The following is a 19,676-nucleotide window of genomic DNA, read 5'->3' on the forward strand; positions in this document are numbered from 1 at the left end:
GAATGCAAAAGAAACAATGAATGAAGAACTTCTAGATAACAAGACCGAATATAAATTATCATGTATGAAGTATAGACTGCTATGTACCTGTGTGTGCTGCATATTAGCAGAGCCATCAGCATTTATTTTGAAAGTTTTATCTGCTGACATGAAGTATAGTGAAGATATGTCAGCAGAATGAATTTTCTCCTAAATTTCAATCTTATGTTTAAGGACATCTTGTAAGTAAACTATTTAAATAGTATTATTTGCAGATTGTGGTCTTCCCCATCCAGTTTTTTTCAGATAATGATTTAGTTTTTTTCTATTTTGGCTTGCTTCTTGCCTAAAATGTTCTTCACAAATTACTTCATGTCTGGATACAATTATAACATTGATTATTTTTTTAACTTTGAAATTTTCAACATATATGTTAGAGTATTTTGTTTTAACCCACAAAATCATTATTTGTCAATTCATCAAGTAAAACTTGATAATATGACCCTTAACTTTTTGTTGATTGAAGCATCCCTAAGAGAATTTTTATCCTCAAAACAAAAGTGATTTTGGAGTTGTCCACAGTCTGAGTAGGTGAGGATGGTGAGGAATTGTCAGCTCAGGTGGCTGCATTGACCGTAGGCCTCACTGACTGAGGCTGAAGAAGCAGCATAAGAGATGGTAATGGAGGCACTTGGGTGTTCCCAGAGAAAACTGGCTGAGTGCTTTGGTGACAATGATAGTACAATTTCCCATGCTGGCCAGAACTGACCAGAGGTTGTATAGGTGGGAGCCAAATTACAACTAGTCTTTATCATGCAAAATACCATCGTCAAAATTTATGTTTGTACACTTTTAACGTATTATTTATCCATTCTTTGGCACTGGAGTCAAACCCAATGTCTTGCACTTGTTAGGCTAGCATTCTACTGCTGACCTACATGCCCAGTGCTGAAAGTTCATGTATTTTTTTTAATTTGTTTTCAATATGAGTCAAGTCTTCTGTTTTCAATTGAACCTCTTGAAATATGAAACTATGCATGTGCTCTGAAACAAAAGTTGAGAGTTTTATCCAATTCTGAACTCTTATCCACTTAGATATTAATTTATTCCCCAAGTGACTTTGTCAGTTGCCTGCATCACTCTGCTATACTGTCTGGTATCAGCGCTAGGGCTTGAACTGGCAGTTCCTGGTGAACACTGGGAGGCATCTTAGCTTGTCCAGTAGTCTGCTCTGTTGTTCTGTGAGTTCTCCAAACATTTTCAATTTAATTTGGAAAGCAATCTAATAACATACACTGCTTTATATTCTCCCAGAGACCCTGACCAAGTCATTTAAAGTGTTTATCTCCACAGAGGGATCTGATTATGTAGCCATATATTGTATCATAAAAATGATGTGGAAATTTTTTAACCTATAATCACAACTTTATTTTCATTTTTCTTTTGGAAAAGATAATCATTGCATTGATACTGGGACTCATAATAGGTGGCACTTTCCTTGCGCTAAAAAATGACTGTACTGAAATCCATCATAGGTAAGCAAATTAAATACTGTTACTTTGTTCAAGCTTATAAAGAGTCATTATGAATTTGAATTTATAATAAGTATGGGATGGATGTCATTCTTTTATTGGCGGTGAAATAAGCACACTACAAAATGAATTGAAGAGTTAATATTTTTAAAGGTATGCATGTAGTGATAAATATTCAACAAAATTTTGACCTTTCATCTATTTTAAGTATACAGTACAGTGGTATCAGTCGCATTCACATCGTAAAATTATCACCACCATCCAGTTCCAGAACATTTTTTCATCTTCTCAAATGGAATTTCCATATGCATTAAAAAGTAACCCTCCAGATTCACCAATCCCAACCCCTGGCAACCACCTTATAATTCTATCTCTGAATCTGACCAGTCTAGGATCCTCATACCCATGGACTAATACATTACTACTCCTTTGGTGCCTTATTTTCTTTAGCATTATGTCCTTAATAATCATCCAAGTTGCAGAATATGTTGGAATTTCTTTCAATCTTAAGGCTGAATAATAGTGCATTGAATATATATGACATTTCCTTTATTATTCTTCTGTTTCTCAAAATGCAGGTTGTTTACACCTTTAAGTTGTGAATAATGCTGCTATGGTATACAAATATTTGTTTGAATTCCTGATTCCAGTATTTTATGTAGGTACCTAGCTTTGTTGGATCAAATGGTAATTCTTTTAGTTTTTTTCAACAACTGCTATGCTACCTTCCACTGCAGCTGCACCATTTTACAGTTTTTTCTCCAGCAGTTCACAAGAGTTCCAATTTCTAAATCTCCCCACCGGAATGTTATTTTTTCATTTCTTTAAATAATAGATGTCCACTGAATCTTTGGAGAAATGTCTGTTTAAGTCCTTTGCTAATTTTCAAATTGCATTGTTTGGGGGCTTATTGTTGCTATTTTAGTTTTTTTCTTATTCCTGGAATATTAATCATTTATCAGATATATGATTTTCAAGTATTTTCTTCCATTCTGTGGGCTATCTTTTCACTGTGTTTATAGAGTCTTTGATGAATAAATGTTTTTAATTTTGAGGTATCCCAGGTAGCCTATTTGTTGTTTTTGTGGTTTGTGGGCCAGTTTCTTTGATATGTTTTTGTTTTGTTGGACTTGAGAATTGCACTCATTTCTGCCCATCTGTTCTAGGGAAGTGGGATAGAATATTTATAGAGCAAGGAAGACACTCACAGATGTGACAGGAGTTATAGAGTTTATTGAGAAATACGTGTGGGGGAGGTCCAGTGGCAGTGGGCTGGTGTACCTCTGCTGCACTCGGTGCTGCTGGGACTTCGCCAGAAAGTAATGCCTCTTATCTGTCTCCATACTGTTCAGAGATGGCTGCCTGATGAGCAGCTCACTCTCCACTGTGCTCTGGTCTGCATCAGTTACTGCAGGGAGGCAGGTTCCATAGGTGAAGCAATGACATTAGCAGCATTAACTTACTTTTCTCCTTTCCTTTACTGTTGTTCCTTGGGGGTTGTTTTGTGTACTCAGCTTCCATGTTCTCACCAGAGGAAATTTCAAGCAAGATACAAACCACAGTAAAAGTTTAACACATTTTACTAAAAAAGAAAGCACCCCCAAGGAAGATGATAAGTCTTCTTAAAGATGATGAGTTTTATTGACCATTTGGTTTTACTTGTTTATTTATTGAGCTCAGTTTCTTGGGGGTAAGTGGAGAAGTTGTTACAAAGTCCCACCCACGTATCACCTCTCAGCTCTGATTTAGAGACTACATTAGATTCCTAAACCTCTACAGGGCATGCTTTTATCTACAGGCATTTAAGTGAAACTTGAGGGGAAAGGGAGGCTATGATGATGATATTATAATGATATGCTAACAACTGAAGTCATCCTGGCCTTACTGACAGGTTTTCTTTGGAACTTGTTTTAAAGAACTTTTGGTTGGTGGAATCTTGTCTTAATAATTCTCCTTTCCTGTGTCTGGGAATCTCTGTTCTGTGTAGAGGTCTCATTTCCTTCCAACCAGACCTGGATCAGGGTAATTTGTGTTTCTCTTATCTATGGAGGTGAATTTGAATACCCATTCCTTAGCCCTGGAAATAACTCTGACTGGCTTTGGGTAAATTTCTTCTTAAAGAAAACATGTGAGGAGTCAGCAGGCTCAGCCTAGGGAATTAACCTCTTAGCTGCTTTTCTCCCCCACCCATGTCTATCTACCATCTATCACTTGCAAGACCAGCATCCTAAGAAATAACTATCCAGGAACAAGTGTAAGAAAGTAACTTTCAACAGGTAACACTAACTTGCCCTAGTTCCTGGCATATGGAAGAGAGAGCCAGGGCACCTCAAGATAATATATTTCTGGAATTTTTGTCCCAGGAATGTTCTTATTGTTCCCCTAACTTGGCTAGATTTTTGGAACAAAAAGGGGCATTGAGGGCCTAGTGTTTTACTGTCCCCTTTTTCTTCAAGGATGTGTAGGATCGGTGGGTAGAATTAGAATTTTGTTGTTACATGAGTAGCACTTAGGCTAGTGCAGTGATTGTTACCTGTGGAATTACCTTTATAAGTACCCTTAAAAATCTCATTTCTTGATGAGACTTTTTAATGGCTGTGTCTGAACATAAGAGCTCAGCAAAATGTCACACACCTCAAAAACTGTACTATAATACACAGTCATAGAGACACCACTGTGGAGACATAGAATTGGGGAGAGACCTCACGAGGCCACACTTCCCTATTTTAACCTGTATTTTTTAAAAATCTGCTTAACGTTATATCATTACAGATATAAAAAGTTCTGTGAATAGAAAACTTCCCTAATTGTATTGAATTAACTGTAGTGTTTTTTTCCTCTTCTGCAGAGCCTGTTCACTCTATGTGCTGATTGTGTTCCAATGCATCATGAGTGTCTCAGCCAGGGATATTTTCCTGATAGAGAGGAATCTTTTTATGTGAGTATGTTTCCACTCTAGGAAGTAGCCTCAGAGCCAGCTGGTCAAACTGGTAACATCCAGAAGTGAGCCAAGGATGTAATCTGGGAGATTACTAGTATTGTTTTCTTTTATTTCTTAGTTCATTTAATTGACAAATGTAAATTGTATACACATATAATGTGCAACCTAGCTTTTGAAGTCTGTATAGGGGTTGCTAATATTAATTGAAAAGAAGCATTCAGGGATGGAATAGAAAATCAAGAGGAAGTGGGGTCTACTACTGAGGGAAAAGAGAGTTTCATGGTTAGATGTGGTCAGTGAATCCCAGTGTTACATAGAGAATAAGAAATAAAGGGGCTGAAATTATCTTTTTGTTTTTAGTAAATAGTAGGTCATGATGGCACTTGCGGAAAAAGTTTAAGAAGCTCAATAGAGATTAAAGGGTGGGATCATCTGCAAATTAGAGGTGGAAAGTAAAACTGACAAAGAATTTAATTTCCCTTACTGGATGGAGGAGTAGAAATGGCAGAGGAGAGCCTTACAGTAAAGAGCAGACTGGTTTTGTCTCTTCTGTTTTCAAAGATGGAAAAGATTTTCCCATACTTACATGCCAAAGACAGGCATCATCAGAGAGTGAAGGAATAAAGACACTGGTGGAAGAGTTTATGAGAGACAAGAGGTAGAGGAAAGATGAGGATTAGGTAGCCGACAGGGCTGCACTATGGAGACGTGATCATTGAAGGAAGAAGACTTCTTTTTTCTTTTGTAACATGAGAGTAGCAGAAGTTAAAGGAGTTTAGGGATGTGTAGCTACATTGGGGCCTAGGAGAAAATCAATATCACCTTCTTCATACTCAGAAGTATGGAGAGAAGAAAAGGCTCTGTTACACTTGGATTAACCCCTCAAGGACTGCTCCTCAGGCAGAGCCAGCCACAGAGGAGAAGCAGAGTCTCTGAGGAGAGTGAGGAGATGCAGACTCTGTCCCTGGAGGGGTGATGCGGGCCAGAGTGGGCAGCAGCAGGAGGGGTGCTGTCATGAGAGAGGGTCACAGCAAGGGCCTTGGGGGCTGATACCCCAGGGAGGCTGCACCTAAGGTAGAGAAGGGTGTAGGGGGTCAGCCTGGAGTCTTTGGGCTGCTACAGTGTCAGACCTGGTGACAGCGGGAGTTTCCACAGCAGCACCTCCTCTGGGCTGTGCCTCTTGGACTAATCTGGGATGTGTGGTGCTTTTGTTTTTAAGACTTGAATACATCAGTGGATACTACCGAGTGTTATCTTACTTCCTTGGAAAACTGGTATTTGATTTACTATTCAAGAGGTTTTTTCCAAGTTTTATATTTACTCTTGTGGTATACTTGATGTTAGGTAAGTAACAAGACAAAGAGGATGTGTCTTTAGCCTTAGATATGAGCTGATACTAATTTCTATTTTCTCTTTGTAAGGATGTTCATAGTTCTCCAAACTACAAACTAAGCCAAAAGCTATTTAAACATTGTATTATCTCTAATATAGCATTATCTCTAATGCTAAATGTGAGCATTTTTTAGTCTTTTCCTAAACAAACTTTGGGGAGGGCAGTAACTGGGTTTTAAACCCAGTTAGGCAAGGGATATACCACTTTATTTTTAACATGAGACATTTTAATCTTGATAAATTGTCCAGGCTAGCCATGAGTCTGTTGTCTCAGTCTCCCAAGTAGCTGTGTTTACCAAGCCAACCTTGTGCCGTTGTGACCAGTGCAACCAAACATTAAAACTGGTTTTAAAACTACATTTTATGACGAAATGCAGTGTGTCATACATGAATATTGAGGAAATTTATAAAACTACTTAAGACTATCCTGGAGGAGCTGGGATATTTATTGCCTATCTATCTACATTTCTCCTATCTCTCTCTATATATCTCTGTATGGAGATAAAATATAGATATGTAGGTAATATCTCTAATATCTATAGAGATTTATTGAGAGAGATAGATAGTCAACATACACATACATTCTCTCCATCTCCTTCTATGGTGAAAGAAAGATGGTGACTTTTAAAGTAGATTGAAATAAGTCAATCAATGGAAGGGAAACTGATGTGATACAGCAATTTGTATACGGGGTAAAAGCGGGAGTTCATAATCCACGTGAATCAACCGTGTAATATGATGTATTAAGAACTATGTAATGTTATGAACGACCAATAAAAAAAATAAAAAAAAAAGAAAAGAAAGGGGGCATTTGCTAAGCTTAAAAAAAAATAAAGTAGATTGATTCAAAAAAACTATTTAATAAAACTATTTTTTGGTGGATATGGATGTGTTTTTTTGCATTATGCTCAGGTTTCCTGCCACTTTGATTGCATGAATATTTCCATCTGTCTCACATACACATACACACACACACACACACGTGCACACATGCACACACACATATAAACACACAAGAAATACCTATTTTTTGACAACACACGAGAGTAAGAACCACTGATAGAGCTTAAAATCTTCCACTTTACAAATAAGAGTTGTGTCATAAAGAATTTTTCATGAAATCTAGACCCCCTAGACTCCTCTTAGGTGTTCCTGAAGCTGTTTCAAAATCTTCACATCGTATGACCCAGAGCATGAGTTTATTATCATTTATAAAGTAGTTATTTAACCTAACCATTCTGTATCATAGAGCCATATGATCCTTTGTCTAGGGAAGTCTTCCATTATGGAGAAACTCTCCATTTCCCAAGACACCAAATCCACTTGTGGAATCCGAACCCCAGTTTCTTCACTAATGCAGTTGCAGCAAACAATGAACAATGTGGTGATGTCTGGGTACATGAATATGTTCTTGAGTCTCCTTAGCCATTTGTGTTGCCTATATCTCTCCATCTCAGCAACTCTGATATTGTTCATAATTACATGTAAAGGATAGTAGGTATTACATGGAAAGGTCCTTCATCAGTAAATGTATGAAAGAAAACTATGATAGCTTTGTGCAGTTACAAAGAGGGAAAAATGAAACGGTGAACCATGATAGTTGGATCATGTTTGTCTTTTTTCATTTTGATATTAGTTGACTGGAAAATTATAGTGTTCTTTGCATGTTGAACATTCTGAAATACAAGGTGACCTAGACAGTTGCACTGACCCCTTCTTTTCTTTCTGAGGGCTGAAACGGGGGATAACAGCTTTCCTCATCACAATGATTACTGCTTTGATGGTGACTTATTCAGCCACTTCCATGATCTTGGCTATAGGAATACATAAGAATGCAGCATCTGGAAAAACACTTCTGGTGACTTCATATTTTGTGTTTATGCTGGTGAGTAGGAACCTGTGTTTCTTTGAGAGGGAATTTCTCTCCTTGTTTCTTCATGCACATTCACCTTCATTGATTAGAACTTCATAATCCAGAGGAACTCTCATTGGCCCATTCCCTCATAAAAAAAGACTGGTTACCTGCCTGCCTTTGATGCTGGTATCAGAGAATTGCCAGCTGTTTACCCATAGCAGAGATGGTTTGGTTGGATTCACCACTCTCCAATGTCAGAGTGAAACTTCATGAGTGTGCAGCATGGGACTCTAACTTTAGTTTTAAAATAGTGGAAAATTCCCAAACATATGTATTATGCTCCGGTTTCCTCCCAGTTTCATTGCATGAATATTTCCATACATATATATCTCACATAAAAACACCAGAAATACCTATTTTTGACAACACACCAAAGTAGGAACCACTGATAAAGCTTAATTATTTCTGGCTTCCTGATGATCCCTTATGTCAATATTTCTCTGCTCTTATTTTGTTTCCAGTGGTTACTTAGTTCTAATGTTACATATTCTAAAGATTGTACTCACAATGATGAATCAACAGATGAATGGAACTACTTACTACTATGATGTGAACTAAACAGGAGTGCCTAGCCATTGATATGTCCTTTCTACTACAGTAGGAGCAGATGCCTTTCAATATGAAGCAGAATTAGCATAAGTGCTTGCCAAAGTTTAATTCTTCTGTTTCTAAATTTGGCAACTATCGATGTATATCATTGAGAAAGTGATGTCTTATTTATATTTCCTATACTGTCATTCAGTAAATGAAGTGTTCATCAATAAATTAAGGTGTTTTGTTTATTTTGTGCTCTGACTGATTCACATGTAAAGATTTCTCTGTGCAAATTTAGAAACCATAAAACCACATTTTACTTAGAGATGCTTAGAGATTCATGGAGTGTTCAAGAGTAAAAATATGCTTGCACAGCACAACACTGTCATTGTTTTGCATATCCCAGGGCATGTCACACCAGTTAAGTCAAGTGTTATGTGGACCACATAGGTGTTTCTTTTTCATCTCAAGCATCCCCTCCTATCATCATCATTGTGATACTGCTTTCTGTTAGCTTTAGGTGAGGGTATTGACCATTTTTTCAGCCATACTTTATCACATTATCTTCTTTATCAATTTTAGGCTTTGGGTCATGGTAAGCCTGCATTTTGAGCCCCAAAATTACACCAAAAGTTATGGATATATAGTGCAGATCCTTCTAAATAACAAATCATATTGTATGGAAGTAGAGGGGGATGTGTGATGATCAGGATTTTCTGGCATCTGTTCCTAAGTATCCTTAGACATGGAAATGATTTAAAATATACAAGATGTGTATATTTACAGCATAAAAATGTACATGGGTTACATACAAAACTATGCCATTTTTAAAATAAGGGATTTAAGCATCTACAAGTTTTGGTACCTGTGGTTGAGATGGGTGGATCTTAGAACCAGTTCCTTAGATACTGAGAGACAGCTGTATTTCTTAATCTTCCATTGTGTGCAGTCACAGGGGAAAGCTAATGACATATTCCTGATTATTAAGAATTCTCCAAATAAATAAAACATATTATACAGATTATAAGTATATTTTCCCAAATCTTCCAAATAAGTGAAACATATAATATAGTTTATAGGTATATTATCCTTCCTTTAATACCATAAACTGCCTTAGCTATACAAAGGTATAGATATTCAAAAGAAAAAGATTAACATTTAGAGTAAGTGAAAGAATTTCAAGAAAGAGTAGATCCTAGCAGAAATGTTTAGATGGTGATGGAGTTCTTATAGAGGACCTTGTTCAGAGTTCCTCATAAAAACGCTGCACCAGTTCTGATACTTGGTTTTGATTTTCATAGGTTTTCTTGGGTATGTCATTGAATTTTGAAACCATGGCACCTCAGCTCTCCTGGCTTCAGTACTTCAGTATTCCTCATTATGGTTATATGGTAAGTTGTCTTCATCTGTCTTTGTGAGGGGTTCCTAAGGTGGGAACAAACAAAATCAAGCCTCATCCTCTCATTTCCCAGCCATGACCTTTGAATGTCTCTTATCCAGGAACTGTCTTTCACAAGAAATGCACGAGTATTTGTTTAGCCTTGGTAATCACAAAGTCAGAGATTTGTTTGGGGTTTTCCTCTGTCACCTAATTGTTTCAGAGAGATGAATGGTGGGAAGAAATCTCAATAAAGAGGAAGGATTGACTAATTAATGAAAAACATATTCAGTTCAATAAGGGAATAAATGAGGAATGGGAGACTGGAACACATAACTTATATTAAAAGGGAAATTAGAAGAGAAACAAAGACCACGTAATACTCAGAGCCATAGTAGCTTTAGCAAGTTAATTGGCTCCAAAGAAAGCTGTGTCTTGAAACAGTACAATCAAATTGCTATTTCCAAAAATTACAACTGGTGTTGATTGAAACAAACAAGAAATATTACCATAGATCAATAAAATAATAATAATAATAATAATAATAATAATAATGAAGATTAATTTTGAGAATATAACTGAGATACTTCTTTGTCACCTTTTATTTTTTCTCTTTGGGGTACTAGGTACCCAGGCCTTTGTGCATGCTCAGCATGTGTTCTAACACTTTGATATATCTCTAACTGTTTTTATTTAATTTGGGACAAAGTCTGACTAGATTGAGTTGCCCAGGCTGATCTTGAACTTGAAATTCTTTCACCTTGGCCTTTGAAATTTGAAACAATTTACCCATTGTATTATAGGCTTTGCAGTATAATGAATTTTTGGAACAAAACTTCTGTTCAGGACACAATACAACAGTAAGCAAAGGTTGTTCCAGCAACGTGATGTAAGTTGTATTCAATATCATGATACATTTGTGTTTGCTTACTTTCTATTGTGGTGTGATATAGAAAGTCCCCTGGGCTTAGAAAAAGTCCAAGTCCTTCTAGGGTCAACAGGTTTTCTGTACCTAAGTCTTCTCAGCCCTGAAGTAAGCCCTTGTGCACTAATAATGCATGGGAACATGCTGTGCTTGTGTTTTACTACAGTCAAAATTGTATTGAACGTGGGAAATTATGTTTTGAGCTTTTTAAAGATTGATGTTTTGGTTGCAGTTTTGAATTAACAAGAGAAAAGAAAATGCCAGTATGTGAAATCTCTTATAGATTTTTGAAATAATTATTCGTAATAATAAATTTCTATTTTTAATTACTGACAAGAAAAAAAAAACTCTGTGAAGAGGGTTTTCTTTATCCTGGTTTGATTTAGGTGTGACATCTTTGTAACACAAAAGACTATGCCACACTTGGTGGTCAGGATGAAGTGGATGGGAAAAGTAGGACAAGTTAAGAAGCCACCACAGGCTTCATACTTACATAATAAGGCTTATCCTCAAAAGAAGGAGGAGAAAGCTTCTCTTACAGCAAAGAGGCCATGAATCTTCTTGAAATTTCTAAGTTTGAAAAGAAGCACAAGAATGGCATTAGCAATAATTGTGACTGCACCAGCTGTTTTAGTACCAGCCACTTTTCTAACCTGTGGCAAGAACACTGCATCCTGCTCCACCAGCAGCTACCTAAGGTTTGGCTGATTCCTGGCCCTGCTGGTATCTTTCTGAAGCTGAGTATCTGTGATGCTCATCACAGTCTTGGTGAAAGAGCCTCGTAGTATAACTCTGGCTGGCAACCCTTGCTCCTCCCTGGTCCTAGTTTTATAATTCTTAGCCTATGTTCTTTGAATGGCTGTCTTGTGGATGAGCAGAACTATGCAAGGACCATAGGTGTCATCAGTTAAAGCTGAGGGTTCCTTACCAGAAGTAAGTGAAAAGCTATCTGATCGATACTTTCTTTGAAGAGAATAGCATTACAAATTTGGAAATGAGTTCATCTGTGGAGGCTGGAAACTTGGTTCACAGTGTGATTGCAAATTTGGCCAAGCTTGTGAACTCTAATTCTCCTCTTTTAAATGTGAGTAATATCAATACCCCTTTAGATTGAATTAGGGTTTAACTGAGTATTTAGGTACAAATTTCTTGGCATAGTATCTAACAAAATTGTAACCATTTAATGACTGTTAATTATTAGACATGAAGAGAAAATACCTGATTAACTGCAGGCTTCTTCATTTTTTTATTTTGAGGCAGTGTCTTTCTAAGTTTCTTAGTGCCTCACTAATTTGATGAGGCTGACCTACAACTTTTGATTCTCCTGCCTCAGCCACCAGAGTCATTGGGATTATGGGCATGCACCACCACATGCAACCAAGTCACTCTTAAAAAGAGTTTTCCAAAGTAAAGAGCAGAAATTATCTCTGGTTTTCATTTTTCTACATTGTTAGTATTCTTATCACCATGATTGGCAAGATTTGATAACCACATTGATTTTTGTGTCATCTTAATTAATTCTTTATTGATTTTATTTTTTAAAATACACAACAGCATAATGCATTACAATTCTTAATACACATAGAGAGGACAATATTTCATATCTTTGTATACAAAGGATGTTCACGCCAATTCATGTCTTTGTACACATATTTTTGTTTGTTTTTTTCATTAAGCTGGACCTTGTGGCCTAAGGGATTGTGTCATTTAGGAAATAATTCTTAATTTTGGGTCACAGACTCCTTTGAAAGCATAAGAAAAGTGAAAAAATGTCTTCTCAGAAATGTGCTGTCCTACTTTACTTATTATTAATTAATACTCCATGTAGGATATATAATATAATGTCCTTGCATTGGGACATTATAGCTGGATATAAGAATCTGCATATATGATTACATGAACAATGTAATTCTACTTCATGTATAACCAGAAGAATCAGAAGTTATCTCCATGTATATATGTCAAAATACATTCTACTGTCATGTATAACTAATTAAAAAATAAAATATAAAAAAATAAATACACAGTATATACACTGAGTAAAATTTGATAGATACTAGGAATGAAATTATATCTTTATTTGTGTTGAATTTTAGGTGTAGTGGTGAAGTATTCTTGACAATCCAAGACATTGATCTCTCACCTTGGAGCTTATGGAAGAATCTCCTGAGTTTGTGTTGTGTGATGATTATCTTCCTCATAATTACCTACCAAAGATTGTCACAGCTCAAAAAAAAATTCTTAAATTCCTATTAATTTACTGTGAACCATTCTCACATTTCAAGAAAAAGCACCTTTTACAGAATAGAAGACACAGAGAAAAACTCTCATTAATACAGTTATCTCATACTAGACAAAGGTGCCAAAATCATATATTAGAGAAAAGCCTTTTCTCTTCAACAAATGGTGCTGGGAAAATTGGAAATTCATATTCAGCAAAACAAAATTAAATCCCTCTTTCTCACCCTGCACAAAACTCAAATCAAAATGTATCAAGGACTTAGGCACTAGAACAGAGTCCCTGCACCTAGTAGAAGAAAAAGTAGGCCCAAATCTTCACATGTATGCTTAGGATCTGACTTCCTTAACAAGACTTGTAAAGCTCCAGAAATAAAATGAAGAATCAATAAATGGAATGGATTCAAACTAAAAAGCTTCTTCTCAGCAAAGAAAATAATCAATCATGTGAATATAGAGTCTACAGAACAGAAAATAAATCTTTACCACAGGCACCTCAGACAGAGCATTAATCTCCAGGTAAATATAAAGAACTCAAAAAACTTAAAACCAAAAAAAAAAGTGACCCAATCAATAAATGAGCTAAGGAACTGGACACTTCAAAGAAGAAAAAAAAAATCAATCGAGAAATGCAAATTAAAACTACATTGAGATTTCATCTCAACTCAAGTCAGAATAGCAATCATAAAGAATACAAGCAACAATAAATGTTGGTGAGGCTTTGGGGGGGGAAGTACATTCATACATTGTTGGTGGGCTGCAAATTGGTGCAACAACTATGAAAGGCAATATGCAGATTTCTCAGAAAACTTGGAATGGAATCACCATTTGACCCAGCTATCCTACTCCTTGTTTCCCCCCCCCCCAAAGGACTTAAAATCAGTACACTATAGTGATGTTTACAGCAGCTCAACTCACAATAACTAAACTATGTAATCAACCTGGGTGACTTCAAGAGAAAAATTGATGAAGAAATTGTGGTATATGTACAGATTAGAATATTACTCAGCCTTAAAGAAGAATCAAATTATGGCATTTGTTGGTAAATGGATGGAGGTAGAGAATTCCATGCTAAGCAATATAAGCCAATCCCCCCAAACCAAAGGCTGAATGTTTTCTCTAATATGTGGATTCTAATTCACAATAAGGGGTGGCTAGGGAAGAATAGAGGTACTTTGGCTTAGGCATAGGGGAGTGAAAGGAGGCAAGGGTATAAGGGGGTGGAAGAATATAGGAATGAATCAGACATCATTACCCTATGTGCATATGTGAATACATTATTGGTTTAATTCTAAATCATGTACAACCAGAAGAGTGAGAAGTTATACTCCATTTATGTATCATATGTCAAAATGCATTCTATAGTCACAAATAGAGAATTAGAACAAATATAAAAAGTTGGATGGAAATAAAAGTATACCTTGATTTAAGTATCCAATAAAATTTTTTAAATTATTTTCTCTTCAGTTGCCATCAATAGTTATTTTTATTAGAAAATTTTCACAAAAACTTATGATATTATGCACTGAATTATAGTTCATCTTATCAGACAGGAATGGAGAAATCCAGTCTAACTCATTGACCTGAAAAAGGAGAAATGAATTCTAGACACTCTTGACAAGTTGCTTATATCAGTTTTCTCATCCTTTAAATAAATAGGGAAGTTAGTATCACTCCAGTTTTAATGGTCCATGAATTTGTGATTTCCAGTTGATTAATAATGCATATTTTGAGATCTGGAGAAATTCTTAAGATGGCACATTATAGGATGGCTGTATTTTCAGTTACTCTTTGGGTAAGATACAAACATCAGGAGTATTACTCAGTGAGGTGGGTCAAAAGAAGGAATTCACTGAAATACAGTATCACACTGAGATAAGAACAAAGAGCAGTCAGTGTAGACAGATGATCAGGTTGGGAAGATGGGATAATTCAAAAGGAAACAAAATGCTAATACATACAGAACACTTCCCCTTTCTCACAACCTCTTGCCAACTTTACCTCTACCCCCAGGGAATTGTTCCTCCCAGGAAGGAGTTCTTATTGACCACCTAGGTGACTCCTTTCTTGCCTTTTTGTTATTCCCATCTTTGGCCAGTAGGTAGGATGGGAGGAGTGAGCATCAGAAGAAAGGAAACCTGAAATTCATAAAAGGGTAAGATATACCTCCTCCCATGGATATCACCTCTGGATCTCCTTCTTTTCCCAGAAGAATTATGTTTCTGTTCTATCTTCTAAATAAAACTTTTTTCCTGTGCTTGCCTCACCATTTTTCTAGCATTTAATCTTCAACACCAGGGGAATGAGGACCTGACGCTCATTTTTCAAGACCAGTATCAGTGCAATGAGAGTCTCATAAGATTCAGAAATTTGGGTGCATTGAAAAAAAAATAAGTGTATTGTATTCAAGCTCATTGTAGAAGTTGCAGTGTAGCAGGTTCGCTGCAGAGAGGAGGTATAATACAAACAAAAACACAACAGAAAAATTTGGCAAGGAAAAGATCCCAAGATCAGAAAAATAGTCTGAACTTAGATGATCCAGAAACTGTACAACCAAATGACATTTGAGTGCTCTGTGTTTACAACTGGAAAGTGGAGAGCCATCTTGATGAGCCTCTGCTTCAGTGTGCTGCTACAGGAGCATGGTAGATGGTAGCAAAAATTGCCATATTGTCCTGGCGAGCATCTACTGAAGGGTCTAGGGTGTAACCTAGCAGAATATAATTGAAATAGGCACAGAGAAGATAATACTTGGGGAATTCAAGTAAAAAATATATGGAAGGGAGTATAATTTACTTTCCTTTTAAGTGTGAATATTCACATGACCAGCTGAAGACGACTGGGAAACCGAACAGGTGAGTATGAATACACTCAGGGACTAAGCCTATGAAGGTCACATTTGTGGCAGCCCAGTGAGTGTGCCCTGTTGCAGATTGGCTCCCCTGCCCTATAAGTAGAATTCTTGGGAAGCTCCTGAGATCCAGACTTCAAGCAGAGATCAGGATCTGCCTGGTCCTAGAGGTGTTTTGATCTTAAATCTCCATAACATATAGAACCCTTCAAAATTACTAAATCCAAAGTGGACTAAGCCCCGGATGCTTATATCAGTGAGAAAGAAAGCTGAATGCTATCTCAACCAGCTTCAGTCTACCCGTAAGTCACGCACGTGCCATATACTCCCACACATTCTGTTCAAAGCCCCAGGAACCGTGGGGATGTCCCAGTTCTTATGTGAGCCATTCCGTGGGCCCCCAATTCTTATGTGAGCCATTCTGTGGGCCCCCAGTGGGTTAAAGGGATGCCTTAATCCCTGCCTGGCCCTTATCCATTCCTCAGGTGAGTGCAGTCAAAACTTGGGATGCATTTTCTGCTCCCACCCACCCCCAAGGGTGCTGGAAGGTCATGAGAAACAGGGAATCATCTCCTTAGACTCCAAGAGTCCTTTGGTTGTCTATATTCAAGTTTTGCCAAGTTGCCAAGGTCTTAAGGACTTACTCAAGACCTACACTGTGACCACCTGGTCTTTTACTCACTGTGGCCTGGCCCCAGTGGTGACTTAGAGAATGGGTCAAAATGGCCTCCCGAAGGAACTTTTGATTTTAAACCCTCACTGAATTGGACAATTTCTGTCACTGGACTGGGAAGTGGGCATAAACTTTCAGTTTCTGAGATATGCTCCTGTCCTTCCCTCTGCTCTCCAGTCCTTTCCTCCTCTCTGTTCTGTTCTCCTGCTCAAGTATTCCTTGCTAGGAAAAATCCCAAAATTCTCTCCCATTGTTCTTCAACTTCTTTTACATCCTCAGAACCACCCTAGCTGCTCTCAGTCCCACCTTCCCTTCTCCCTCCTCTCTATCCACACCAATCCACTCCTGCGACCCCTCTCATACCTCCACTCCCTCCTCCTGCTATCACAGCTTCTCCTCCCCAACTTCCCACAACTTCTTCTTCTCCTGCAGCCATGGCTTCTCTGCCCAACTCTTCTACTGATATGAACTTTTCCTCTCCCCCTCCATCCCTCTCCTCCTCCTCCTCTCCTTCCTCTTCTCCTGCAGCTATGATTACCTTCACCCACTCACCCCTCTCTTCTCCTGTCAGTGCCCATACCCAGTCCCATTAGGCCCCCTTATCAGATAACCCAAAGTTCTTTTGTCCTCTCAGGGAAGTGACTGGTGCCAAAGGGATTGTCCAAGTACATGTTCCATTCCCACTTCAAGATCTTTCCCAGATTGAAAAGTACCTTGGGTCCTTCTCTGATGACTCTTCTACTTATATTAAGGAATTCCAATACCTCTCCCAGGCTTACGATCTTACATGGCATGATGTCTATGTTGTTCTGTCCTCCACCCTTACACCCTGATGAGCAAGCTCACATCCAGCAGGCTGCATGAGATCATGCTGATCAAATTCCTTTAACAGATATGACTCTCCCCACAGGTGAAGCAGCCATTCCCCTAACCAAACCCAACTGGGACTATCAAGATGACCAACAAGGTCACCATCACTGCATTCTCAAGCTTCAATACCTTATAGCAGGCATGCAGGTGGTTTCCAATAAGGTGGTTAACTTTGATAGGCTGAGAGAAGTCATACAGAATCCAGATGAAAATCCAGCCTTATTTCTCAACCGCCTTATAGAGGCCCTTACCAAATATACTACGCTGGATCCTGAGTCTCCTGCCAGGGCTACAGTGTTAGTAACCCATTTCATTACTCAATTGGCCCATGATATTAGAAAAAAGCTCAAACAAGCTGAGGAAGGCCCTCAGACCCCTATCCAAGAGCTGATGAAAATGGCCTTTAAAGTTTATAATGCCTGGGCTGGGGATGTGGCTCAAGCGGTAGCACACTCGCCTGGCATGCGTGCGGCCCGGGTTTGATCCTCAGCACCACATACAAACAAAGATATTGTATCCGCCAAAAACTAAAAAATAAATATTAAAAAAATTCTCTCTCTCTCTCTCTCTCTCTTTAAAAAAAAAAATTAAAAAAGTTTATAATGCCTGGGAGGAGTCAGTTAAACTAGCCAGGAGGCATAATTACAGAAAAAGGTAACTCCAAACCCAGGCCTTAGCAGAGGCCCTGAGGCCTACAGCTCAAGTGAGAGCTTCACAGGGGACCCAGCATTCCTCTTCACCAGGGGCTTGCTTCGAATGTGGATGTGAAGGTCACTGGGCTTGCCAATGCCCAAACCCACAGCCTCCTTCTAGGCCATGCCCTACCTGTAAGCAGACAGGACATTGGAAGAGTGACTGATCCATGGCTGGCCCTTCCTTGGTGCTTCTACATGGGGGTATGACCAGCCAGGTTGTCCCTTCTGAACTTTTGGGTTTTGTAGAAGACTGAAGAAACCCGAACTCAAGGACCCCCATCACATTCTCCAAGCCCAGGGTAATGCTCCAGGTAGCAGATAAGTCCATAGCCTTTCTTGTGGACACGAGCTATCTATTCTGTCTTACCTGCCCACTCTAGGCCTCTGTTCAGTTGTTGGGATTGATAGCAAACCCTCCTCTCCAAACCGAACTGCTAAGCTGGCCTGTGCCCTGGAGGCACACCCTTTCACATATTCTTTTTTGGTAATTCCATCCTGTCCTGTTGGTCTCCTAGGCAGAGATGTTCTCCATTTATTAGGAGCAACCCTCCTACTACACCCCAAGAATACTATCACCCATCTTCTTCTGCCTCTAATTCTTACCCTATTTAATAACCCCACAGTACCTACTTTGCCACTGCCCCCGATCTAGTCGATCCCCAGGTCTGGGACATCTCAATGCTGGTCATAGCCTCCCATCAAAAGCCAGTCCATATCCAACTGAAACCGCAAACTAAATTTCCTTTGCAATCTCCCCAATTTCTCATCTCCAAAACCCACAGGGAGGGACTTAAACCCATCATACACTACTTACTTGCCTAGGGACTCCTCATTCCTACTGACTCCCCCTACAACACTCCCATATTGCTGGTACACAAACTCTCAGGTACCTATCACTTAGTCCAAGAACTCTGCCTAATTAAGGAGGCAGTTATTCCCATCCACCCTGTGGTTTCTAACCCTCACACTTTTCTTTCTCATATCCCCCCTTTGACCACTCACTTTACTGTCCTGGATCTTAAAAAAATGCCTTCTTTACAGTGCCCCTCCATCCTGACTCTTATTACCTCTTTACCTTCACATGGGAAGATGCAGTCTTACTTCCAGAGCTGCATCCTCAATTGTTGGAACCTTAATGGAGGGGACCCCAAACTATCATACTTACTACCCCAATGGTAGCCAAGCTCTTAGGCCACTTCCCTGGTACCATGTCTCCTGCCTTAAGAAAGCACCTGTTCCAAATGTCCAGTCCTGGACTTCAACCACACTGGGGCCCACCAAACTCAAGATTTCTCACCAACCCTCTTCTTCTGTTACTAATAATAAATCTCTCTCAAGCTTCTATCTCAACTCACAGATGGTGCTTCTACATCCAAGCATCATGGCAGCAGGATGGCACCAGCGGCTCTCAGATTATGGGTCAAGGTGATTGCCCTTCCACTGGCCGCAATTATGCGGTCAGCCTTAATATTACTGAATTCAACCAGGCCACCTTGTCCCACTTATGTTCAGCAATGCTATGGTTCATAGTAGACCAAACTGAGAAAACTTGTAAGCACTTTCCTGATACCTATAGTGGGTGTCCTTATAATTCATGCCAGAAACGCTTCCTAGATAAGCCTTGTTATGAGAATTAAGCATACACCAAATTAACTACTTGGGACCCATGGGATCTGAAATGAGCTTCTGGTGTTGATGGCAAATTTTATTTTGGGGGTTTTGCCAAGCACCCCTCAGCCTCTATCAGAATATG

At 38.6% G+C, this 19,676-nt stretch overlaps 1 protein-coding gene across 1 annotated transcript in view; it reads left to right on the forward strand.

The window, feature by feature from the left end:
* LOC144251953 (broad substrate specificity ATP-binding cassette transporter ABCG2-like) overlaps window positions 1-17,191 on the forward strand; it is a 61,589-nt gene extending 44,398 nt beyond the window's left edge. The window contains exons 11-14 of the mRNA XM_077794567.1: window positions 7,575-7,729; window positions 9,595-9,684; window positions 10,475-10,560; window positions 16,993-17,191. Of these exons, the coding sequence (XP_077650693.1) occupies window positions 7,575-7,729; window positions 9,595-9,684; window positions 10,475-10,560; window positions 16,993-17,191 (530 nt within the window). The remainder of the gene's footprint in view (window positions 1-7,574; window positions 7,730-9,594; window positions 9,685-10,474; window positions 10,561-16,992) is intronic.
* Window positions 17,192-19,676: the final 2,485 nt, after the last annotated feature.

This window comes from Urocitellus parryii, unplaced genomic scaffold (genome assembly GCF_045843805.1).
Source record: "Urocitellus parryii isolate mUroPar1 unplaced genomic scaffold, mUroPar1.hap1 Scaffold_315, whole genome shotgun sequence".
NCBI classification, from domain to species: domain Eukaryota; kingdom Metazoa; phylum Chordata; class Mammalia; order Rodentia; family Sciuridae; genus Urocitellus; species Urocitellus parryii.